Consider the following 25,465-nt stretch of genomic DNA (forward strand, 5'->3'; position numbering starts at 1 on the left):
CTGACAATTGCGCGACGCTGTACCCAAACTAAGTTGATGTATTTTTTTTTTCCGCACAAATAGAGCTTTCTTTTGGCGGTATTTGATCACCTCTGTGGTTTTTATTTTTTGCGCTATAAACAAAAAAAAAAAAAAAGAGCGTCAATTGTGAAAAAAAATAAAAACTATATTTTTAACCTTTCGCTATAATAAATATCCCCCCAAAAAAATAAAAAAAAATAAAAAATGTCTTCTTCAGTTTAGGCCAATATGTATTTTGATACATATTTTTGGTAAAATCCCAATTAGCGTATATTGATTGGTTTGCGCAAAAGTTATCACGTCTACAAAATAGGGGATAGATTTATGTCATTTTTCTTTATTTTTTTCTTTATTTTTCTTTATTTTCTTTCTAGTAATGGCGGTGATCAGTGATTTTTAGCAGGACTGTCAACATTGCGGCAGACAGATCAGACACTTTTGACACTTTTTTTTGGGACCAGTGACATTTATACAGTGATTAGTGCTATAAAAATGCACTGATTACTGTATAAATGACACTGGCAGGGAAGGGGTCAACACTAGGGATCAATGTATTCCCTGGGAGGTGTTTCTAAGACCCCTTTCACACTGCCGCGCCCATAGCGTCGGCCGTAAAACGCCACTATTGTTAGCGGCGTTTTACCGTCGGATTTGCAGCACATTTCGGCCACTAGCAGGGCACTTTTACCCCCCGCTAGCGGCCGAGAAAGGGTTAAAACCGCCCGCAATATTGGCGTTTTGCCGGTGGTATTGCAGCACTGCCCCACTTATTTCAATGGGGAGCAGCGGTAAACACACCACTCCAAAGAAGCTGCTGGCAGGACTTTTTCTGACGTCCTGCCAGTGCACCGCTCCAGTGTGAAAGCCCTCGGGCTTTCACAATGGAGACAATGGTGCAGCAGTTTGAGGGCGGATTGCAGGTGCTATTTCTAACGCTATAGCACCTGCAAAACGCCCTCGGTGTGAAAGGGGTCTAACTGTGGGGGGCTGGGCTGACGAGAGAGAGAGAGAGAGAGATCGCTGTTCCTAATCACTAGGGGTGACATAGAGTCCGCTGGCTGGCTCCCCAGCTAGCGAATGGGCACAAGTGCGGCCACAGATCACTGTGTATGTGCCCGACGTACAATGACGGCGATTCACGCAGTTGAGGAGATTTATACAAACGTCAAGGAATTGTCGGTCAACAAACACGAACGTACTGACGTACTACGTGGTTTTTCAGCTCTTTAGCGCCACCCTTTGGGCTCCTTCTGCTAATTTCGTGTAGGTAGATGTTTGGTGAGTGTTGATTCACGCTTTTCAGTTTGTTTCTGAGCGGCCGTTTGTCAACCAGCCATGTTGCGGAATCGGAGGAGATAACGTGTTATTTATTATTGGCCTTGGAGTTATTGCTTTGACCCAAGCCCAGTCCAGGAACAGGAGGAGGAGGATTTCTTGGACCAAAAATTGGTTGGCTTTATTAATCGTGACCATTTATGTCATATGCCTTTGCTGCGGGAGCTCCAAGAGAATAATTTGGATGCTTTTCGGAATTATCTCCGGATGACGGACCCCTGCTTTCACCAACTCTTGGCATTGCTGACCCCCTTATATTAAGAAGCAGCACACATGCATGAGACTTTTATTTTATTTTTTGGTTGAATAATAATGATTTGATTTGGTACATTTTCTATATTTTTGGATGCATAGAATGTACTTTTTGGTTAAGTTCTATTGGCAGATAACATGTCTAATTTTATTTGTTTTCTTTTTTTAATGCACAATAAAAACAATTGTGGATAATAATAATTGGCTATGTGTTTTACTTCAAATGACAATTTGGGAGTCGGCAGTTACTTTTTAAAAAATACGATGTAAAATTGACAAGAGACACCAACATAGTTGTATCTTTAATCCTAAAAACTACGGGATAATTGTGTGCGGAGATGGTGGGTTAGAGGATAGCAGGTGAGGGAGTGTGGACGTGGCGGGTGAGGGGGTGTGGACCTGGCGGGTGAGGGGGTGCAGACGTGGCGGATGAGGGGGCACGGACCTGGCGGATGCGGACATGGCGGGTGAGGACGTGGCGGGTGAGGGAGTGCGGACGTGGCGGGTGAGGACGTGGCGGGTGAGGGAGTGCGGACGTGGCGGGTGAGGACATGGCGGGTGAGGGGGTGCAGACGTGGCGGGTGAGGGGGTGCAGACGTGGCGGGTGAGAACGTGCGGACATGGTGGGTGACGGGGTGCGAACGCAGCGGGTGAGGACGTGGCGGGTGAAGACGTAGTGGGTGAGGGGGTGCGGACACAGCGGGTGAGGGGGCGTGCGGACGTGGTGGTGGGTGAGGGGGTGCAGACGTGGCGGGTGAGGGGGTGCAGAAGTGGCAGATGAGGGGGTGCGGACGCGGCAGGTGAGGGGGTGCGGACGCGGCAGGTGAGGGGGTGCGGACGCGGTGGGTGAGGGGGTGCGGACGCGGCGGGTGAGGGGGTGCGGACGCGGCGGGTGAGAACGTGGCGGGTGAGAACGTGGTGGGGGAGGGGGTGCAGACGTGGTGGGTGAGGGGGTGCGAACACAGCGGGTGAGGGGTGCAGACGTGGCGGGTGAGGCGTGCGGACACAGCGGCGTGCGGACGTGGTGGTGGGTTCGGACGCAGCGGGTGAGGACGTGGCGGGTGAAGGGGTGCAGACATGGCGGGTGCAGACATGGTACAGGACTTGATGTGAACCCCTTCTACCCCCACACAGACCATCCAGCAGATCATCACCTCAGACACGGTCACTCACCTGCACCTCTGACTGAAGTCCCACTTTAATGTTAGGCACATTTCAGGGCCACAATTATTTCTTATTTTACACATTCAGTGGCCCCCTTACCGCCACTTATATCAGCATTTAAAGGCAATGTCGGTGTTTATCAAGCATTCCCCTGAGGTAAGAGAACTATCGCGGCCATTTTGTTGGTGGAGGAGGCGCGTCGCTTTTATACTTCCCGTTTATCAACCTTATAGCCACGCCCACATTTTAGAAGTCTTTCAGGGATTGCTGGGCTTCCATCTACCATATGACCACAGAGAACCAACCCACCGCTCCTCCGCCCACAACTCCGCCCTGAGCCCGGCAGTCGGCCGCCGTCAGCCAATGAGCGGCCCGGTACCTTAGCTTGGCTGTCAGAGGTGTCATGTGACCCCCCGGGCAGCCAATGCGGGGCGGTGTGTGGGGAAGGATGGATTGGTCGGTGCGGGGCATCGTACACAGAGCTTGAGGAAGGGAAGAGGAAGCGGCGAGAGGGGCCGCCGGGGAGCATGGAGCCGCTGTACGCCTGACCGGAACGGTATGTGTCTGTCCTCCCCACCCCACCCCCTTCTACCGGATGTATGTCTCCCAATACACACCACATACCCACCTACCGCCGGGTCCGGACACCGGGGGCTCCGACCTACCTGAGGAGAGAGACTCTGCAGGAGAGATGTTCTGCAGAGAGGTGGGGGGTGAGGAGACGTTCTGCAAGCATGGCAGATTGGGGAAGCAAGAGAAATGCCTGACTGGAGAGAAGAGATGCTCTGCAGATATGGGAGTGTGGTGGCAGAAGGGATGTTCCTCAGAGGTGGGGGGGGGGGGGGGGGGATGAAAAGATGTTTTGCAGAGAAATGTGAAATTTTCTGCGAAGGGGTGACGAGAGAGATGTTCTGCCGGGATGGGAGAGGGGTGACAGCAAAGATGTTCTTCAGAGAGGGGGAAATTAAGAGATGTTCTGCAAGGTTGCAGATGGGAGAGATGTTCTGCGGAGATGGAGGCGGGGGCGACGGTAGAGATGGAGGCGGGGGCGACGGTAGAGTTGTTCTGCAGGGATGGAGGCGGGGGCGACGGTAGAGATGTTCTGCGGGGGCGACGGTAGATGTTCTGCGGAGGTGGAGGCGACGGTAGAGATGTTCTGCGGAGGTGGGGGCGACGGTAGAGATGTTCTGCGGAGGTGGGGGCGACGGTAGAGATGTTCTGCGGAGGTGGGGGCGACGGTAGAGATGTTCTGCGGAGGTGGGGGCGACGGTAGAGATGTTCTGCGGAGGCGGGGGCGACGGTAGAGATGTTCTGCGGAGGCGGGGGCGACGGTAGAGATGTTCTGCGGAGGCGGGGGCGACGGTAGAGATGTTCTGCGGAGGCGGGGGCGACGGTAGAGATGTTCTGCGGGGGCGGGGGCGACGGTAGAGATGTTCTGCGGGGGCGACGGTAGAGATGCTCGGCGGGGGCGACGGCGAGGGTAGAGATGTTCTGCAAGGGTAGAGATGCTCTGCGGAGGCGAGGGTAGAGATGCTCTGCGGAGGCGAGGGTAGAGATGCTCTGCGGGGATAGAGATGTTCTGCGGGGGGCGGGGGTAGAGATGTTCTGCGGGGGCGAGGGTAGAGATGTTCTGCGGGGGCGAGGGTAGAGATGCGGGGGTAGAGATGTTCTGCGGGGGCGAGGGTAGAGATGCTTTGCGGAGGTGGAGGCGGGGGCGACGGTAGAGATGTTCTGCGGAGGTGGAGGCGGGGGCGACGGTAGAGATGTTCTGCGGAGGCGGGGGGCGACGGTAGAGATGTTCTGCGGAGGCGGGGGGCGACGGTAGAGATGTTCTGCGGAGGCGGGGGGCGACGGTAGAGATGTTCTGCGGAGGCGGGGGGCGACGGTAGAGATGTTCTGCGGAGGCGGGGGGCGACGGTAGAGATGTTCTGGGAGGGTAGAGATGTTCTGCAGAGGTGAGGGTAGACATGCTCTGCGAGGGTAGAGATGTTCTGTGGGGGCGAGGGTAGAGATGTTCTGTGGGGGCGAGGGTAGAGATGCTCTGCGAGGGGCGGGGGCGAGGGTAGAGATGTTCTGCGGGGGCGAGGGTAGAGATGTTCTGCGGGGGCGAGGGTAGAGATGCTCTCCGAGGGGCGACAGCAGAGATGCGCCCCCTTCCTGTCACCTCCTCCCCCAATATACAGTGGTTATAAAAAGTCTACACACCCCTGATAAAATGTCAGGTTTCTGTGATGACAAAAGTAAATAGTTTGGGAATATTTTCCACCTTTAATGTGACCCATAAACTGTACAACTGAAATCCTTTAGGTGGAGGGAAGTAAAAATAAAATAATCTGGATACATAAGTCTGCACACCCCTCACACTAATACTTTGGTGAAGCACCTTCGGATGTTATTCCAGCACTCAGTCTTTTTGGGTAGGAGTCTAATCAGCATGGCACATCTTGTCTTGGCAATATTTTGCCCGCTCTTTGCAAAAAAAACACTCCAAATCTGTCAGATTGCGAGGGCGTCTCCCGTGCACAGCCCTCTTCAGATCACCCCACAGATTTTCATTGGGATTCGGGTCTGGGCTCTGGCTGAGCCATTCCAAAACTTGAATCTTCTCCTTGGCCTTCATGATGCCGTTTGCTCACTAAGGTTCTCTAACAAACCTCTGAGGGCTTCACAGAACAGCTGTATTTATACTGATTGCATTACACACAGGTTTACTCTATTTACTAATTAGGTGACCTCCTGAAGGCGATTGGTTGCACTAGATTTTAGTTGGGGGGTATCGGAGTAAAAGAGGACTGAATACAAACGCTCCCCACACTTTTCACACATTTATTTTGTAAACTATTTGGAAAACAATTTAACAACGATCTCTCTCCTCCTCCAGTCAGCCCAGCCCCCCCACACAGAAACGCCTCCCTAGGGAACACATTTAACCCCTTGATCGCCCCCTAGTGTTAACCCCTTCCCTGCCAGTCACATGTATACATTAATCGGTGGCTATTTTTAGCTGTGATCGCTGTATAAATGTCACTGGTCCCAAAAAAAAAAAAAAAAAAGTGTCCGATCTGTGCGCCGCAATGACGCAGTCCTGATCGCGGCCATTACTAGTAAAAAATAATAATAAAAATGCCCTAAATCCCATAGTTTGTAAACGCTATAACTTTTGCGCAAACCAATCAATATACGCGTGTTGCGTATTTATTTTTTATTTTTATTTTTTTACTAAAAATATGTAGAATACATATTGGCCTAAACTGAGGAAGAAATTATTAATTATTATTATTAATTCTTTTTTTTTTTTGGGGGGGGGGGGGGGCGGGTGTATATTCATTATAGCAAAAAGTAGAAAAAAAATATATTTTTTTTCAAAATTGTAGGTTTTTTTGTTTCAAAAAACTATTAGCCAAAACAGTTTGTCCACAACATGATCACCCAAATAATTTATGACCACCCCATTATCGGCCAAAACATTATGACCACCCCATGAAAAAAAAAATAAAGAAAAAAATAATTTGAAGAAATTTTTTTTTTTTTGAAAAAAATAAATAATTTTTGAAAAAAATAAATAATTTTTGAAAAAAATGTTCAGCTCTTTCAGCTAGTGATGGGACTTCTTCAACTTTTTGACTTGCCCACTCCAGTAGTTGGAGGCAAGAACACTTCACATAATTTCCCCAGAAATTGTAGCTTTTCTAGTATATTTTCATATTTCTGTCAATTGTTTATTTTCTATTTTTTTTTGTTTTTGCAAAAATTTACTCCCCCAAAGGTGATTAAATGCCACCAAAAGAAAGCTCTATCTGTCCCCAAAAAGGATAACAATTTCATTTTTTTTTTTTTTTTTTTTGTCAATTTTTTTTTTTATCCCCTTTTTATTTATTTTTTTTGTTTTGTTTTTTTAGCAAAAAATAAATACCCCAAAGGTCATAAAAAAAAAAAAAGGATCAAAAAAATTTGACAAAAAAAACAAAAAAAATTAAATTGTTATCTTTTTTTGGGACAGATAGAGCTTTCTTTTGGTGGTATTTAATCACCTTTGGGGTATTTATTTTTTGCTAAAGTGGAGGGCCACCCTAAAATAAAAAAAAGCATTAATATTCTTAAAAAAAAAAAAAATTAGAAAAAAAAAATTTACTTAGCAGAAACCCCTGTTGCTAGGCAGTCTTCCTAATCTGCCTCTTCCTATTCCGCGGCGCTTCTTTCTCTTCGGCGAGTGGCCTTGTTGCCTTCTGGCACAAAGTGCTGCGCGACTCACGCATGCGCAGTAGGAAACGGGCAGTGAAGCCGCAAGGCTCCACTGCCTGTTTGTCTTCGTTAAGGTGGTGGCACGACAGCCGATCTGATGGACGGGTCGGCCTCGGGGGGGGCAACATCACGGGCTCGCTGGACAGGTAAGTGCGCTTATTAAAAGTCAGCAGCTACAGTGTTTTTAGCTGCTAGCTTTAAAAAAAAAAAAGCGCGGTCGGAATGCCCCTTTAAACACCACCAAAAAAAACCTCTATCTGTCCCAAAAAAAAGATAACAATTTTTCATATGGGTACAGTGTTGCATGACCGCGCAATTGTCATTCAAAGTGCGTCAGCACTGAAGGCTGAAAATTGGCCTGGGCAGGAAGGGGGTAAAAGTGTGCGGTAGGCCGGATGGATTTGATTTAAATCAACTCGATTTTAATTAAAGAGCAACTGTCATAATTTCTGTCCTGCGGAGGCTCCTCCTCTGACCCGCTGGTGACTCGCCGACAGTCCCATTCACTTTAATGGGACGGCTGGCGATTGGGCAGTGACACAACAGGTGAGGGACGTGGTGGCAGCGGGTGAGTGGATGCCCACTAACAGGCGCTGCCATGATGGATCTGAAATGACAGGTGCTCTTTAAATGTAAGGACTCAATCTTGCTGGTAGTTGGAATCTTTAATATTTGCAAACAAATAGAAGGTTTCCTGTTTAGAATAATAAGCTGTCAGGTCAGTAAAACAGCGACATCAGAACCAATTCAATCATACAGTTTGTAGTGTACATAGATTTGCAAAACAATGGGATACAGGAATAGTCCGGAAGTTTGTCTATCTCATGCTTACTGTGAAATTGTGTGAATGCATCAATGCAGAGCATGTTATCTCAGCTTGGATTCACTGAATGAGTCTACCAAAAATGTAAATATTGCAGCCTCATGCTACATAACTAAGCTCCATTTCATGCTGAATAAATTAAATCATTAATTATTAATGTTTCTTAAATGGTAAACTATTTTTAGACAGATTTTTACTCCAAAAGCATTTGAAATAAAAAAAATCAAAAAATCAGTTTTTTGTTTTGTTTTTGAGGGATGAATAGTGTCCCATCATTGGTGTCGGTGGGAGGAATAGTGCCCCATCATTGGTGTCGGTGGGAGGAATAGTGCCCCATCATTGGTAGGAATAGTGCCCCATCATTGGTGTCGGTGGGAGGAATATTGCCCCATCATTGGTGTCGGTGGTAGGAATAGTGCCCCATCATTGGTGTCGGTGGGAGCAATAGTGCCCCATCATTGGTGTCGGTGGTAGGAATAGTGCCCCATCATTGGTGTCGGTGGGAGGAATAGTGTCCCATCGTTGGTGTCGGTGGTAGGAATAGTGCCCCATCATTGGTGTCGGTGGTAGGAATAGTGCCCCATCGTTGGCGTCTGTGGTAGGAATAGTGCCCCATCGTTGGCGTCTGTGGTAGGAATAGTGCCCCATCATTGGTGTCTGTGGGAGGAATAGTGCCCCATCATTGGTGTCGGTGGGAGCAATAGTGCCCCATCATTGGTGTCGGTGGGAGGAATAGTGCCCCATCATTGGTGTCGGTGGGAGCAATAGTGCCCCATCATTGGTGTCGGTGGGAGCAATAGTGCCCCATCATTGGTGTCGGTGGTAGGAATAGTGCCCCATCATTGATGTCGGGGGTAGGAATAGTGCCCCATCATTGGTGTCGGTGGGAGGAATAGTGCCCCATCGTTGGTGTCGGGGGGTAGAAATAGTGCCCCATCATTGGTGTCAGTGGGAGGAATAGTGTCCCATCGTTGGTGTCGGTGGTAGGAATAGTGCCCCATCGTTGGTGTCGGTGGTAGGAATAGTGTCCCATCGTTGGTGTCGGTGGTAGGAATAGTGCCCCATCGTTGGTGTCGGTGGTAGGAATAGTGCCCCATCGTTGGTGTCGGTGGGAGGAATAGTGCCCCATCGTTGGTGTCGGTGGGAGGAATAGTGTCCCATCGTTGGTGTCGGTGGGAGGAATAGTGTCCCATCGTTGGTGTCGGTGGGAGGAATAGTGTCCCATCGTTGGTGTCGGTGGTAGGAATAGTGCCCCATCGTTGGTGTCGGTGGTAGGAATAGTGTCCCATCGTTGGTGTCGGTGGTAGGAATAGTGTCCCATCGTTGGTGTCGGTGGTAGGAATAGTGTCCCATCGTTGGTGTCGGTGGGAGGAATAGTGCCCCATCGTTGGTGTCGGTGGTAGGAATAGTGTCCCATCGTTGGTGTCGGTGGTAGGAATAGTGTCCCATCGTTGGTGTCGGTGGTAGGAATAGTGTCCCATCGTTGGTGTCGGTGGTAGGAATAGTGTCCCATCGTTGGTGTCGGTGGTAGGAATAGTGTCCCATCGTTGGTGTCGGTGGTAGGAATAGTGTCCCATCGTTGGTGTCGGTGGTAGGAATAGTGTCCCATCGTTGGTGTCGGTGGTAGGAATAGTGTCCCATCGTTGGTGTCGGTGGTAGGAATAGTGTCCCATCGTTGGTGTCGGTGGTAGGAATAGTGTCCCATCGTTGGTGTCGGTGGTAGGAATAGTGTCCCATCGTTGGTGTCGGTGGTAGGAATAGTGTCCCATCGTTGGTGTCGGTGGTAGGAATAGTGTCCCATCGTTGGTGTCGGTGGTAGGAATAGTGTCCCATCGTTGGTGTCGGTGGGAGGAATAGTGTCCCATCGTTGGTGTCGGTGGGAGGAATAGTGTCCCATCGTTGGTGTCGGTGGGAGGAATAGTGTCCCATCGTTGGTGTCGGTGGGAGGAATAGTGTCCCATCGTTGGTGTCGGTGGGAGGAATAGTGTCCCATCGTTGGTGTCGGTGGGAGGAATAGTGTCCCATCGTTGGTGTCGGTGGTAAGAATAGTGTCCCATCGTTGGTGTCGGTGGTAGGAATAGTGTCCCATCGTTGGTGTCGGTGGTAGGAATAGTGTCCCATCGTTGGTGTCGGTGGTAGGAATAGTGTCCCATCGTTGGTGTCGGTGGTAGGAATAGTGTCCCATCGTTGGTGTCGGTGGTAGGAATAGTGTCCCATCGTTGGTGTCGGTGGTAGGAATAGTGTCCCATCGTTGGTGTCGGTGGTAGGAATAGTGTCCCATCGTTGGTGTCGGTGGTAGGAATAGTGTCCCATCGTTGGTGTCGGTGGTAGGAATAGTGTCCCATCGTTGGTGTCGGTGGTAGGAATAGTGTCCCATCGTTGGTGTCGGCGGTAGGAATAGTGTCCCATCGTTGGTGTCGGTGGTAGGAATAGTGTCCCATCGTTGGTGTCGGCGGTAGGAATAGTGTCCCATCGTTGGTGTCGGCGGTAGGAATAGTGTCCCATCGTTGGTGTCGGCGGGAGGAATAGTGTCCCATCGTTGGTGTCGGCGGGAGGAATAGTGTCCCATCGTTGGTGTCGGCGGGAGGAATAGTGTCCCATCGTTGGTGTCGGCGGGAGGAATAGTGCCCCATCGTTGGTGTCGGCGGGAGGAATAGTGCCCCATCGTTGGTGTCGGCGGGAGGAATAGTGTCCCATCGTTGGTGTCGGCGGTAGGAATAGTGCCCCATCGTTGGTGTCGGCGGTAGGAATAGTGTCCCATCGTTGGTGTCGGTGGTAGGAATAGTGTCCCATCGTTGGTGTCGGTGGTAGGAATAGTGTCCCATCGTTGGTGTCGGTGGTAGGAATAGTGTCCCATCGTTGGTGTCGGTGGTAGGAATAGTGTCCCATCGTTGGTGTCGGTGGTAGGAATAGTGTCCCATCGTTGGTGTCGGTGGTAGGAATAGTGTCCCATCGTTGGTGTCGGTGGGAGGAATAGTGTCCCATCGTTGGTGTCGGTGGGAGGAATAGTGTCCCATCGTTGGTGTCGGTGGGAGGAATAGTGTCCCATCGTTGGTGTCGGTGGTAGGAATAGTGTCCCATCGTTGGTGTCGGTGGTAGGAATAGTGTCCCATCGTTGGTGTCGGTGGTAGGAATAGTGTCCCATCGTTGGTGTCGGTGGTAGGAATAGTGTCCCATCGTTGGTGTCGGTGGTAGGAATAGTGTCCCATCGTTGGTGTCGGTGGTAGGAATAGTGTCCCATCGTTGGTGTCGGTGGTAGGAATAGTGTCCCATCGTTGGTGTCGGTGGTAGGAATAGTGTCCCATCGTTGGTGTCGGTGGTAGGAATAGTGTCCCATCGTTGGTGTCGGTGGTAGGAATAGTGTCCCATCGTTGGTGTCGGTGGTAGGAATAGTGTCCCATCGTTGGTGTCGGTGGTAGGAATAGTGTCCCATCGTTGGTGTCGGTGGTAGGAATAGTGTCCCATCGTTGGTGTCGGCGGTAGGAATAGTGTCCCATCGTTGGTGTCGGCGGTAGGAATAGTGTCCCATCGTTGGTGTCGGCGGTAGGAATAGTGTCCCATCGTTGGTGTCGGCGGGAGGAATAGTGTCCCATCGTTGGTGTCGGCGGGAGGAATAGTGTCCCATCGTTGGTGTCGGCGGGAGGAATAGTGTCCCATCGTTGGTGTCGGCGGGAGGAATAGTGCCCCATCGTTGGTGTCGGCGGGAGGAATAGTGCCCCATCGTTGGTGTCGGCGGGAGGAATAGTGCCCCATCGTTGGTGTCGGCGGGAGGAATAGTGCCCCATCGTTGGTGTCGGCGGGAGGAATAGTGCCCCATCGTTGGTGTCGGCGGGAGGAATAGTGCCCCATCGTTGGTGTCGGCGGGAGGAATAGTGCCCCATCGTTGGTGTCGGCGGGAGGAATAGTGTCCCATCGTTGGTGTCGGCGGTAGGAATAGTGTCCCATCGTTGGTGTCGGCGGTAGGAATAGTGTCCCATCGTTGGTAGGAATAGTGTCCCATCGTTGGTGTCGGTGGTAGGAATAGTGTCCCATCGTTGGTGTCGGTGGTAGGAATAGTGTCCCATCGTTGGTGTCGGTGGTAGGAATAGTGTCCCATCGTTGGTGTCGGTGGTAGGAATAGTGTCCCATCGTTGGTGTCGGTGGTAGGAATAGTGTCCCATCGTTGGTGTCGGTGGTAGGAATAGTGTCCCATCGTTGGTGTCGGTGGTAGGAATAGTGTCCCATCGTTGGTGTCGGTGGTAGGAATAGTGTCCCATCGTTGGTAGGAATAGTGTCCCATCGTTGGTGTCGGTGGTAGGAATAGTGTCCCATCGTTGGTGTCGGTGGTAGGAATAGTGTCCCATCGTTGGTGTCGGTGGTAGGAATAGTGTCCCATCGTTGGTGTCGGTGGTAGGAATAGTGTCCCATCGTTGGTGTCGGTGGTAGGAATAGTGTCCCATCGTTGGTGTCGGTGGTAGGAATAGTGTCCCATCGTTGGTGTCGGCGGTAGGAATAGTGTCCCATCGTTGGTGTCGGCGGTAGGAATAGTGTCCCATCGTTGGTGTCGGCGGTAGGAATAGTGTCCCATCGTTGGTGTCGGCGGTAGGAATAGTGTCCCATCGTTGGTGTCGGCGGTAGGAATAGTGTCCCATCCTTGGTGTCGGCGGTAGGAATAGTGTCCCATCGTTGGTGTCGGCGGGAGGAATAGTGTCCCATCGTTGGTGTCGGCGGGAGGAATAGTGTCCCATCGTTGGTGTCGGCGGGAGGAATAGTGTCCCATCGTTGGTGTCGGCGGGAGGAATAGTGTCCCATCGTTGGTGTCGGCGGTAGGAATAGTGTCCCATCGTTGGTGTCGGCGGTAGGAATAGTGTCCCATCGTTGGTAGGAATAGTGTCCCATCGTTGGTGTCGGTGGTAGGAATAGTGTCCCATCGTTGGTGTCGGTGGTAGGAATAGTGCCCCATCGTTGGTGTCGGTGGTAGGAATAGTGTCCCATCGTTGGTGTCGGCGGGAGGAATAGTGTCCCATCGTTGGTGTCGGCGGTAGGAATAGTGTCCCATCGTTGGTGTCGGCGGTAGGAATAGTGTCCCATCGTTGGTGTCGGCGGTAGGAATAGTGTCCCATCGTTGGTAGGAATAGTGTCCCATCGTTGGTGTCGGCGGTAGGAATAGTGTCCCATCGTTGGTAGGAATAGTGTCCCATCGTTGGTGTCGGTGGTAGGAATAGTGTCCCATCGTTGGTGTCGGTGGTAGGAATAGTGCCCCATCGTTGGTGTCGGTGGTAGGAATAGTGTCCCATCGTTGGTGTCGGCGGGAGGAATAGTGTCCCATCGTTGGTGTCGGCGGTAGGAATAGTGTCCCATCGTTGGTGTCGGCGGTAGGAATAGTGTCCCATCGTTGGTGTCGGCGGTAGGAATAGTGTCCCATCGTTGGTAGGAATAGTGTCCCATCGTTGGTGTCGGTGGTAGGAATAGTGTCCCATCGTTGGTGTCGGTGGTAGGAATAGTGCCCCATCGTTGGTGTCGGTGGTAGGAATAGTGTCCCATCGTTGGTGTCGGTGGTAGGAATAGTGTCCCATCGTTGGTGTCGGTGGTAGGAATAGTGTCCCATCGTTGGTGTCGGTGGTAGGAATAGTGTCCCATCGTTGGTGTCGGTGGTAGGAATAGTGTCCCATCGTTGGTGTCGGTGGTAGGAATAGTGTCCCATCGTTGGTGTCGGTGGTAGGAATAGTGTCCCATCGTTGGTGTCGGTGGTAGGAATAGTGTCCCATCGTTGGTGTCGGTGGTAGGAATAGTGTCCCATCGTTGGTGTCGGTGGTAGGAATAGTGTCCCATCGTTGGTGTCGGTGGTAGGAATAGTGTCCCATCGTTGGTGTCGGTGGTAGGAATAGTGTCCCATCGTTGGTGTCGGTGGTAGGAATAGTGTCCCATCGTTGGTGTCGGTGGTAGGAATAGTGTCCCATCGTTGGTGTCGGTGGTAGGAATAGTGTCCCATCGTTGGTGTCGGTGGTAGGAATAGTGTCCCATCGTTGGTGTCGGTGGTAGGAATAGTGTCCCATCGTTGGTGTCGGTGGTAGGAATAGTGTCCCATCGTTGTTGTCGGTGGTAGGAATAGTGTCCCATCGTTGGTGTCGGTGGTAGGAATAGTGTCCCATCGTTGGTGTCGGTGGTAGGAATAGTGTCCCATCGTTGGTGTCGGTGGTAGGAATAGTGTCCCATCGTTGGTGTCGGTGGTAGGAATAGTGTCCCATCGTTGTTGTCGGTGGTAGGAATAGTGTCCCATAGTTGGTGTCGGTGGTAGGAATAGTGTCCCATAGTTGGTGTCGGTGGGAGGAATAGTGTCCCATCGTTGGTGTCGGTGGGAGGAATAGTGTCCCATCGTTGGTGTCGGTGGTAGGAATAGTGTCCCATCGTTGGTGTCGGTGGTAGGAATAGTGTCCCATCGTTGTTGTCGGTGGTAGGAATAGTGTCCCATCGTTGTTGTCGGCGGTAGGAATAGTGTCCCATCGTTGGTGTCGGCGGGAGGAATAGTGTCCCATCGTTGGTGTCGGCGGGAGGAATAGTGTCCCATCGTTGGTGTCGGCGGGAGGAATAGTGTCCCATCGTTGGTGTCGGCGGGAGGAATAGTGTCCCATCGTTGGTGTCGGCGGGAGGAATAGTGTCCCATCGTTGGTGTCGGCGGGAGGAATAGTGTCCCATCGTTGGTGTCGGCGGTAGGAATAGTGTCCCATCGTTGGTGTCGGTGGTAGGAATAGTGTCCCATCGTTGGTGTCGGTGGTAGGAATAGTGTCCCATCGTTGGTGTCGGTGGTAGGAATAGTGTCCCATCGTTGGTGTCGGTGGTAGGAATAGTGTCCCATCGTTGGTGTCGGTGGTAGGAATAGTGTCCCATCGTTGGTGTCGGTGGTAGGAATAGTGCCCCATCGTTGGTGTCGGTGGTAGGAATAGTGTCCCATCGTTGTTGTCGGTGGTAGGAATAGTGTCCCATCGTTGTTGTCGGTGGTAGGAATAGTGTCCCATCGTTGGTGTCGGTGGTAGGAATAGTGTCCCATCGTTGGTGTCGGTGGTAGGAATAGTGTCCCATCGTTGGTGTCGGTGGTAGGAATAGTGTCCCATCGTTGGTGTCGGTGGTAGGAATAGTGTCCCATCGTTGGTGTCGGTGGTAGGAATAGTGTCCCATCGTTGGTGTCGGTGGTAGGAATAGTGTCCCATCGTTGGTGTCGGTGGTAGGAATAGTGTCCCATCGTTGGTGTCGGTGGGAGGAATAGTGTCCCATCGTTGGTGTCGGTGGGAGGAATAGTGTCCCATCGTTGGTGTCGGTGGGAGGAATAGTGTCCCATCGTTGGTGTCGGTGGTAGGAATAGTGTCCCATCGTTGGTGTCGGCGGTAGGAATAGTGTCCCATCGTTGGTGTCGGCGGTAGGAATAGTGTCCCATCGTTGGTGTCGGCGGGAGGAATAGTGTCCCATCGTTGGTGTCGGCGGGAGGAATAGTGTCCCATCGTTGGTGTCGGCGGGAGGAATAGTGTCCCATCGTTGGTGTCGGCGGGAGGAATAGTGTCCCATCGTTGGTGTCGGCGGTAGGAATAGTGTCCCATCGTTGGTGTCGGCGGGAGGAATAGTGTCCCATCGTTGGTGTCGGTGGGAGGAAAAGCAAGAGGGAGGAAAAAAAATGTACTGGAATCCAGTGAAAACGCACATGCAGAAATGCATCTCGAGTGAGTTTTTGTGGTGTGAACTTGCTTTAAAAAAATAAATAAAAAAATCAGGGGACAGGGGTGGGTGGTGGCGGACTGGCTAGGGAAGTATATATATATATAATTTATTATATGTTATAGTATATTTCAATACAATTATTATGAGTATTATTAGTCCAAATAATCATTAAAGTAAAGGTAGCATTTCTTTTTTTTTTTTTTTTTTCCTTTTTGGATAGAATAAGGGACAGTTATACAGTGCTTTGAAAAAGTATTCATACCCCCTTGACATTTTCCACGCTTTGTCATGTTACAACCAAAACCGCAAATGTATTTTATTGGGATTTTATGTGATGGATCAACTCAAAGTGGCTCATAATTGTGACATGGAAGGAAAATTATAAATGATTTTCAAAATTCTGTACAAATAAATATGTGAAAAGTGTGGGGGGGTATTTGTATGGCGCCCCCCGGAGTCAATAATTTGTAGAACCGCCTTTCTCTGCAATTACAACTGCAAGTCTTTTTGGAAATGTCTCTACCAGCTTTGCACATCTAGAGAGGGGCATTTCTGCCCATTCTTCTTTGCAAAATATCTCAAGCTATGTCAGATTGGATGGAGAACGTCTGTGAACAGCGATTTTTCAAATCTTGCCACAGATTCTCAATGGGATTTAGGTCTGGACTTTGGCTGGGTCATTCTAACACATGAATGTGCTTTGATCTAAACCATTCCATTGTAGCTCTGGCTGGATGTTTCGGGTCGTTGTCCTGCTGGAAGGTGAACCTCCACCCCAGTCTCAAGTCCTTTGCAGACTCAGAACAGGTTTATGTATAATGTTTCATGTGACAACACATATATATATATATATATATATATATATATATATATATATATATATATATATATATATATATATATATATATATAAAATATTAAACTGAATAAGAAAACTTTCTGGTCACAGTGCACATCCTAACACAGGTTTCTGTAATGTGAAGGTGTCTGGGCTGGCAGCGCTCTGATCGGCGCACCTCGCTGTGTTCTGACTCCTCAGATTATCCATTACATTGCTCCTGCCAGTACATCCCTTCTGCTCTTTATTGGCTTTCCATATGTTACTGAGCTCTTACCTGACCTGTCCCTGTCTACGTTCCCCAGCACCCGTCCGCACCGCCGACATGGCCACATCATCCGAAGAAGTGTTACTGATCGTGAAGAAGGTGCGTCAGAAGAAACAAGATGGGGCCCTTTACCTGATGGCGGAGAGGATAGCCTGGGCCCCTGAAGGAAAGGACCGGTTCACAGTGAGCCACCTGTATGCAGACATCAAGTGTAAGTATCACCTGTATGGGGGGGAACTATGGTGGAGTTTCAGGCCTTCCAAGTCGGACCATAGTAGTACAGGGGCTACTTTTTGCGGTGGATGCGACTTGAAGTCTCACAGATATGAACGGTACTCATTGGCAATCATGGGATACTACTTGTCATGCGACTTTGCAGTCCCAAGTTGCAGAAATAGTCGCACAAGTGTGAAAGGGGCCTTGGTAATTAGATGGGAAAGTAAATTGTACTTACCTGTTTTTACACTTTCTTTTTTTTCTGACAATTACAAGCCTGACTCCCACAGGCATGATGGGACTTGTAGTTTCACAACAGCTGGGGGGCCGCCAGTTTGAGACCCCTGCTTTAGTTCCTGGTTTCTTGCCTAGCCAGTTGCAGACCGGCCCATTGTAGCTTTACTGCTACAGAGAGAGCAGAATCGTGTACGGTGAGGGGGATAAAAAAGTATTTGATCCCCTGCTGATTTTGTATGTTTGGCCACTGACAAATGATCGGTCCTATAATTTTAATGGTCGGTTTATTTTAACAGTGAGAGAGAGAATAGCAAAAAAAATATCAAGAAAAACTAATTTCACAAAAATTTAGAAATTGATTTGCATTTTAATGAGTGAAATATTTGATCCCCCCTATCGGCAATATTTCAAGCTGAGATTAGGAGCACTCTCTTGGGCCCCTTTCACACTGTGGCAGGAGCGGCGTCAGCGGTAGAAACACAATGCTATTTTTAGCGTCGTTTTAGCTACAGCATTCGGCCGATAGCGGGGTTAAAACCACGCGCAAATCGCCGCTGCTCGAGAATTCAGCCAATCTTTTCACTAGACTGGTGACATCCCTGAGAATGCAGCCTATCATACACTAGAGACCGGTGACATCCCTGAGAATGCAGCCAATCCATTCACTAGAGACCGGTGACGTCACTGAGAATGCAGCCTATCCATTCACTAGAGACCGGTGACGTCACTGAGAATGCAGCCTCTCTATTCACTAGAGACCAGTGACATCACTGAGAATGCAGCCTATCCATTCACTAGAGACTGGTGACGTCACTGAGAATGCAGCCTATCCATTCACTAGAGACCGGTGACGTCACTGAGAATGCAGCCTATCCATTCACTAGAGACCGGTGACGTCACTGAGAATGCAGCCTCTCTATTCACTAGAGACTGGTGACGTCACTGAGAATGCAGCCTATCCATTCACTACAGACCAGTGACGTCACTGAGAATGCAGCCTATCCATTCACTAGAGACCGGTGACTTCACTGAGAATGCAGCCTATCCATTCACTAGAGACCAGTGACATCACTGAGAATGCAGCCTATCCATTCACTAGAGACTGGTGACGTCACTGAGAATGCAGCCTATCCATTCACTAGAGACCGGTGACGTCACTGAGAATGCAGCCTATCCATTCACTAGAGACCGGTGACTTCACTGAGAATGCAGCCTATCCATTCACTAGAGACCGGTGACGTCACTGAGAATGCAGCCTATCCATTCACTAGAGACCGGTGACGTCACTGAGAATGCAGCCTATCCATTCACTAGAGACCGGTGACGTCACTGAGAATGCAGCCTATCCATTCACTAGAGACTGGTGACGTCACTGAGAATGCAGCCTATCCATTCACTAGAGACTGGTGACGTCACTGAGAATGCAGCCTATCCATTCACTAGAGACTGGTGACGTCACTGAGAATGCAGCCTATCCATTCACTAGAGACTGGTGACGTCACTGAGAATGCAGCCTATCCATTCACTAGAGACTGGTGACGTCACTGAGAATGCAGCCTATCCATTCACTAGAGACCGGTGACGTCACTGAGAATGCAGCCTATCCATTCACTAGAGACTGGTGACCTCATCCACTGTGGGGGGGGGGGTAGAGATTATTCTGAGCACTTTGACTTACCAGTGTCTGGTTGTATTTGCCTCCCAGGTCAAAAGATCAGCCCCGATGGCAAATCGAAAGTCCAGCTGCAACTTGTCCTCCACGCGGGGGAGACATCAAACTTCCATTTCTCTAATGAAAGCACAGCAATAAAAGAAAGAGATGCCGTTAAAGAGCTTCTGCAGCAGCTGCTTCCCAAATTCAAAAGGAAGGCCAACAAGGAGCTGGAGGAGAAGAACAGGTATAGGGGAGCTGTGGATGGGGTGAACCTGAGAGAAATGAGAGGATGGCTAATGCCTCCATCTTTGTAGAGATGAACTTTTAGTTTTCTTTCAGTGAGAATGCTATGTATTGTAAGTTATGTGGACCACAAGTTATTTAGCGTTGAAATGTTGTGGTCACGACCCCTGTATTCCTAGTCACCATGGATACAGTCCCTTTCGCTCGCTCATACACCGTTTTAGATTCTGAAGTCAGATGGTTTTGTTTTTTCCCTTAAGGATGCTAAAGGAGGACCCAGTCTTGTTCCAGCTCTACAAAGACCTTGTTGTCAGTCAGGTGATCAGCGCTGAGGAGTTTTGGACCAATCGTCTTAATCTGAACTCCCTGGAGAACAGCGTGTCGAACAGCAAGCAGGAAGTGGGGATTTCTGCAGCTTTCCTGGTGAGTGTCTTCAGGTACACAAAGGATTAATCCAGCAGACTTGTGAAGGAACTTTTTATAGAGTATAAGCGTAAGACTTGGAGACAGTCTAAGCTTTGTGAGACAAACTTGTCATGTTAAGCCCCATACACACTATCAGATTGTCTGCTGAGTTTTTCCTTCAGATTTACCAAAACCATGTAGTAGAAGGGCCTGCCTGATTGCATATACATTGAAACTCTTAAGGTTTGACCTCATATTATATGGTTTTGGTAAATCTGAAGGAAAAACTCAGCAGACAATCTGATAGTGTGTACGGGGCTTTAGTTTCAAGGCAGTGACTTGGTGAAGAGGTGTAAGCTCGCTGCCCAGGAACTAGTAAATGACATAAGTCGGCCAAAGCTTCTACCCAATCTGTCTCATCGTGCAGATGTTTGCTTCATGACTTTCTAAAGCTGGGTACACACTTGAACACTTGAAGTTTTATTTTGATAATTTTTTTGAACAAAAAAAAAAAAACCTGATTGCCATACTAACACAAGGGATGTTAGTGCAGCGGTCTCCCCCACTGTGCTATTGAGTTCTGAGTCCTCACTAGAACACAATGATCAGTGCTGGTAGCCATTGGCTGCTAGCACTGATCTGATGCTGGTTTTCCAGCATGCTCATTCGTCAGAAGCTGGTTGCAAGACCAGCTTTTGTAGAACTGACAGCTGTACACACTTACCAAAAGTCAGCCAATTCCCACCAAACCAACCGTTTTTCGGACAATTTTCGGCCTGTGTGTCCCCCAAAAGCAGTTCCACCCAAAAATGTAACTTCTTCTTTTCAGAATCCTCCCCTCTCCATTGTCACATTTGGCACCTTTCGGGGGGGGTAGATACCTGTCTATACTATAGAAAAAAACAACTACCGTATATACTCGAGTATAAGCCGAGATTTTCAGCCCTTTTTTTTAGGCTGAAAGTGCCCCCCTCGGCTTATGCTCGAGTCACCGCCGTCTGCCTACCTGATCAGGCATGTCATGTAGACAGACGGTGGCCAGCGTGTCATAAAAACATACAGCGGCCATTCCAGTATTTAAAAGCCGCGCCTCCTTCTCGTCTGATAGGCAGAACACTCAATTTCCCAGCAATCAGTTTTCAGCCTATCACGGACAGCCTATCACGGACAGCCTATCACGGACAGCCTATCACGGACAGCCTATCACGGACAGCCCCTCATCCTCATACCTCAGACGAGGATGAGCGGATGTCCGTGATAGGCTGAAAACTGACTGCTGGGAAATTGAGTGTTCTGCCTATCACAGACGAAGAGGAGGCGCGGCTTTTGAATACTGGAATGGCCGCCGTATGTTTTTATGACACGCTGATCGGTGGCTGCAGATGGGCACACGGAGGCATGCACAGGACACAAAGGATGAAGATTAGCACAGGTAGGCTGCAATGGACACAGGGAGGCATACACAGGACACAGTGAGGTAGGCAGATCTGCACAGGTCACAGGGAGGTATACACAGGACACAGTGAGGTAGGCAGATCTGCACAGGACACAGGGAGGTATACACAGGACACAGTGAGACATGCAGCTGCAGATGGGCATTGTTGACCCTCTTTGCCACTTACAGTAGCTGCTGCATTTCCCACCCCCGGCTTATACTCGAGTCAATAAGTTTTCCCAGTTTTTTGTGGTAAATTAGGGGCCTCGGCTTATATTCGGATCGACCTATACTCGAGTATATACGGTATTGTTGACGTTGATGGACTTTTTAGGCATAGACACAAATTTTTTTTTAAAAAGCAATTCAAACAATATTTATTTCTAAAAACAACAAAACATCCATTATTATATCTCAGAGCATGATGATTACACTGTCTAGTACATCACAATTAAATGATTCATACATTCCCATTTTGTTATAGTGTAAAATCTAGGAATAAAATATAGTAGAATCACAGAAATTCTTTACAGAAACAGTGTATCATAGGTGGTTCAGCTTCAGAGGTGCTCTACATGTTACGCGTTCTATGAAACGCTTCATCATGAGCTTATGACGTTTTTATTCCCCATAGCTAAACGAGGATCGTCTATATAAAGAATGGGGGTGGTAGTGTAAACCTTGAGAGGCATACAGGTAAAGGACAGGAGACTCTAAAGAGTGAGTAATGATAAAAGAATCTTAATATAAAATATATATTGGTCTCCCTTTTGAAGTTTCCAAGGAGGAATCGAGGACAAAGCCTTTCTCACGTCACTGGCCGCATATACCGGGGCTGCTGTTAGATACTGCTAGATACCTGTCTAATCAAGGTATTTCCTCCCACTTCCGGGCATAGATAGCCGCAGTATCCGCAGGTATCTACACCATGTCCGGCGTAGATATCCGTGGCCTCCTCCGCGCCCCCCCTGTCTTCTGGGAGAGACACAGGTCCCAGAAGACAGCAGGGACCAGTGGGATCATGCAGCGCGACTTGCGCCGTAGGGAACCAGGCTGTGAATCTGCAAGGCTTCACTTCCTGATTCCCTTACTGAGGATGGCGGCGCCTCCACCTGAGAGCCGAGGGACAGATTGGTTTAAAAGGTATTTGCATGAAATGACCACATTCTGACCATACCGCCTACATTGGTCCTTTTTAGCTTCATAAAATAACCTTTTGTGATTCTCTGGCCACGCTCACAGCAATGTCGCTGATTGCAGCTTGGCAGTAATTTCTGCATCCGTCGGTCAGAATGTTTAAAGGTTGTGTTCATGTGTTTTGTGACGGACAGAAAGTAGCAGTGCTGACATGTCGGTTGCCTTGAGGGATATGCGTTTGCCAACATGTAGTTATGTGTTATTTTTTTTTTTTTTAAAGGCGGATGTTCGTCCTCAGACTGATGGATGCAACGGCCTGAGATATAACCTCACTACAGATATCATTGAGTCCATATTTCGCACCTATCCTGCAGGCAAGTTTTCATGTGCATGGTATATGATTCAAAAGTAAGTTTGAGGCTGGGTTCACATATGCTGCGGCCGTGGCTACGTCAGGGGGTCCATTGTGTCTGTTCACTGTTTCAGGGTCCAAACTTTTGGCTGAATTTGCACCTGAAATGGACCAGAAGAGGCACAGGACCCTTCTGCAATGCAGAACGCGGCTGCCCTGGGGCGCGTAGTGAACCGGCTCCATTGAGAACCAGTCCTGTCATGCGAATTGGATGCCTGTGTTAAAGAAATTCTGTCACTAAGGCTACATTCACATCCGAAATTAAGCCGCAGCGAATTGTAGCGGCAGAAATCTTTTGTTTACTGCTGCGGTTGAGATCGGCTGGGTGCAGCTGCCAGCCCCGTTCACTATAATAGGTCGCCGGTGGAGCAGCTTTTCCCGGCTATCTGCACAGCCAGCATTTATTTGCGGTGATCGCTGCTGGATGCATTCTGTGTGTGTCGAGCATTGATCACCGCAGGTAATCGCTGGCTGTGCAGAGAGCCGCAAATAGTTTAGATAGAAAGTGTAGCACAGTAGGGACCCTTTTGGCTTCACAGCCAGCTTCCATTTTCCCTTACCACAAATGGCGATGGCAGCATCCGAGAGCTGACCTCAAAATCGACTGGGGTGCCAACATCGTGGCATTTCTGGTCAGGTAAGTGTCCTAATAGTAAAAGTCAGCAGTTACAGCACTTGTAGCTGCTGACGTTAAGTTTTTTTTTGTTGGGGGGGGGGGGGGGGTGGGCGGAACTCCGCTTTTAAGCTACTTTTTGGAAGCTTGAAAGTTCCAAGCAGATGCTGCTGCCTTGAATTTTAACTATTTGAGTGCAGGGGGGTGGAGTAGGAGTGAGTTGCTGGCTGGTTCTTCAGGTTCTAAAATATACACTTCCCAATTTAAGTTAATTTGATTATCCCGTTTGTGCCTAAGGGTAAAACAAATAGTAACGCTTGAACACATTTGTGCAACTTTGACATGTGTTAGTAAAGCTGTACATATTATCACAACCAGCCCCCCAAAATTCCACTCACCTCACATTTTGAGAGTGGATTTTGAGGGCTGGCGAGCTATGGCTGCCTAGAAGCGGGGGGAGGGAGCATCAAACACCGCTGTCAGGTGGGTTGTATGGAAGCTGTTCTCCCACCGTCATATACAGCCCCTCCTCTTTGTCCAGTCACTTTGATAGACGGATCACCCGTCCAATCCTGGGACGGGTGATCTGTCTATCAAAGTTACCCGGATGAGGGGGGAGGGGCTGTATATGACGGCGCGCCGCGGGGAACACGCAGCTGTTTAAATGAAAGCTGTTATGTTTCCGGCGCTCTGATCATCCGGGCAGCGGCTCTCCTCTCTCTCCCTTCCCCTGCACAATGAGGCTGCATTGTTGGGCACGGTGAGGCTGCATTGTTGGGCACAATGAGGCTGCATTGTTGGGCACGGTGAGGCTGCATTGTTGGGCACGGATAAAGTTGTTGTTAATATTTATTTTTATAACTTCATTCTGCATAAAACATTTAAGTGTAATTTCATGAGATAATTTATGAGGGCGTGTTTAGGGCCGGAATTGGGGGCAGGGTAAGGGTTGGGTGGGGCAACTGGAGGCGAGTAATCCTTGAGGCCTGGCTAGTAGCGCAGGACTTGAAAATTTGAGCCGTGATCACAACTACTTTGTGCATCCAGGTGGATTATACCACGTTTTTTTCAGGACAAATTGGGCTTTCATTTGGTGGTAAATGGTAATGGATAGCTCCTATATATTTTTTTTATTATTATGATCAATGAATAGTTCTAAAAAGTATTTTTTTTTTTTTTTTTTGATTGGCTACTACCATAACGTGCCACCAAAGAACAATCAAAAATAAACTTTCCTGTTCTCAACATTTACAGCGATACTGCATATGTGTATGTTGTCATATGGCCCAGAAAGAATGCATTTGCGTTTACGCTTTGTTTTAAAATAGGATTAAAAAAAATAAAAAAAATTGAATCTGTTACTAATTGAAAAATAACAAAAATCCTGACCTTGACCTTTTGACCCAAACGCTAACCTACCCTTTTTTTTTTTTTTTTTTTTTTTTTTTCACACCTTTGTTTATTTCTCCCTGTAAGGAGGGAAGGATACAATGTATCTCTCCCTCCATTCAGAGAGAAAGAAAACGCGGGCGGGACTGTGCAGTGATCGATCAATGTGATAGCCAATCAGAGGCTAGCAAAGCAATCGGGTGACCCTGAACCCGGGAGTTCCAGGTTCCTATCATTAGTTAGTGTGAGACCCAGGACTCCAGGTTCTCTGTGCCCGGAGTGCGCTGTGTGGTACTCTCCCAGCACAAAGGGAGATACGCATATATGCGACCCCACGGCGAAAAAAAACAAAGCCCATTCCAATGAGGCCGAATATATTTGTACTGTTTGCGGGAAGGAGTTAAAAAATAAAATGCTTTTAGCCTCCTGAATCATTGTATATTAATGATTGAATTGTCGGGTTGAGAATATTTGAATAGTAAGAGTAACACTTTTTTTTTTTTTTTTTTCCAGTGAAGCTCAAATACGATGAGAATGTCCCCCACAATATGACAGAGAAAGAGTTCTGGACCCGATTCTTCCAGTCACATTATTTTCACCGAGATCGTCTCAACACGGGATCCAAAGACTTGTTTTCCGAGTGCGCCAAGATAGATGAGATAGGTAACGTGGGCATTAGATGTCTTGCACACCTGGCAGATTTGGAGAGCGCAGTGTGTGTGTGTTCCAGGCACTTACAACATTGAGACCCCTTTCACACTGGGGCGTTTTTCATGGGCTTTAGCGTTTAAAAAAAAAAAAAAAAAAAGCGCCTGAAAGAAGCCTCATCTGAAATGTTAATGTGAAAGCCCGAGTGCTTTCACACTGGGGCGTTTTTCAGGCACTTTAGTGTTAAGTGCCTGAAAGAAGCCTCATCTGCAATCCCAATGTAAAAGCCAGAGTGCTTTCACACTGAGGAGCTGCGCTGGCAGGGTGTAAAAAAAAAAAGTCCTGCAAGCAGCTTCTTTGCAGCGCTTTTGGAGCAGTGAATACACCGCTCCTAAAGCGCCCCTTCCCATTGAAATCAATGGGAAGCGCCTGTAAAAGCGCTTT

The 25,465-nt window shown here is 48.8% G+C and overlaps 1 protein-coding gene across 2 annotated transcripts in view; it reads left to right on the forward strand.

Moving 5' to 3' along the window:
- The first annotated feature begins 3,173 nt into the window (after positions 1–3,173).
- Positions 3,174–25,465, forward strand: part of GTF2H1 (general transcription factor IIH subunit 1) — a 51,694-nt gene continuing 29,402 nt past the window's right edge. For both annotated transcript variants that reach the window (XM_077453535.1, XM_077453534.1), the window contains exons 1-6: positions 3,174–3,328; positions 16,670–16,843; positions 18,791–18,983; positions 19,243–19,405; positions 22,240–22,333; positions 24,887–25,036. In XM_077453535.1, coding sequence (XP_077309661.1) covers positions 16,690–16,843; positions 18,791–18,983; positions 19,243–19,405; positions 22,240–22,333; positions 24,887–25,036 — 754 coding nt within the window. In that variant the 5' untranslated portion in view covers positions 3,174–3,328; positions 16,670–16,689. The remainder of the gene's footprint in view (positions 3,329–16,669; positions 16,844–18,790; positions 18,984–19,242; positions 19,406–22,239; positions 22,334–24,886; positions 25,037–25,465) is intronic.

The sequence above is a fragment of the Lithobates pipiens genome, unplaced genomic scaffold (genome assembly GCF_037356315.1).
Source record: "Lithobates pipiens isolate NorthernLeopardFrog02 unplaced genomic scaffold, aLitPip1_a1.2 Scaffold_24, whole genome shotgun sequence".
In the NCBI taxonomy this organism is placed as follows: Eukaryota; Metazoa; Chordata; class Amphibia; order Anura; family Ranidae; genus Lithobates; species Lithobates pipiens.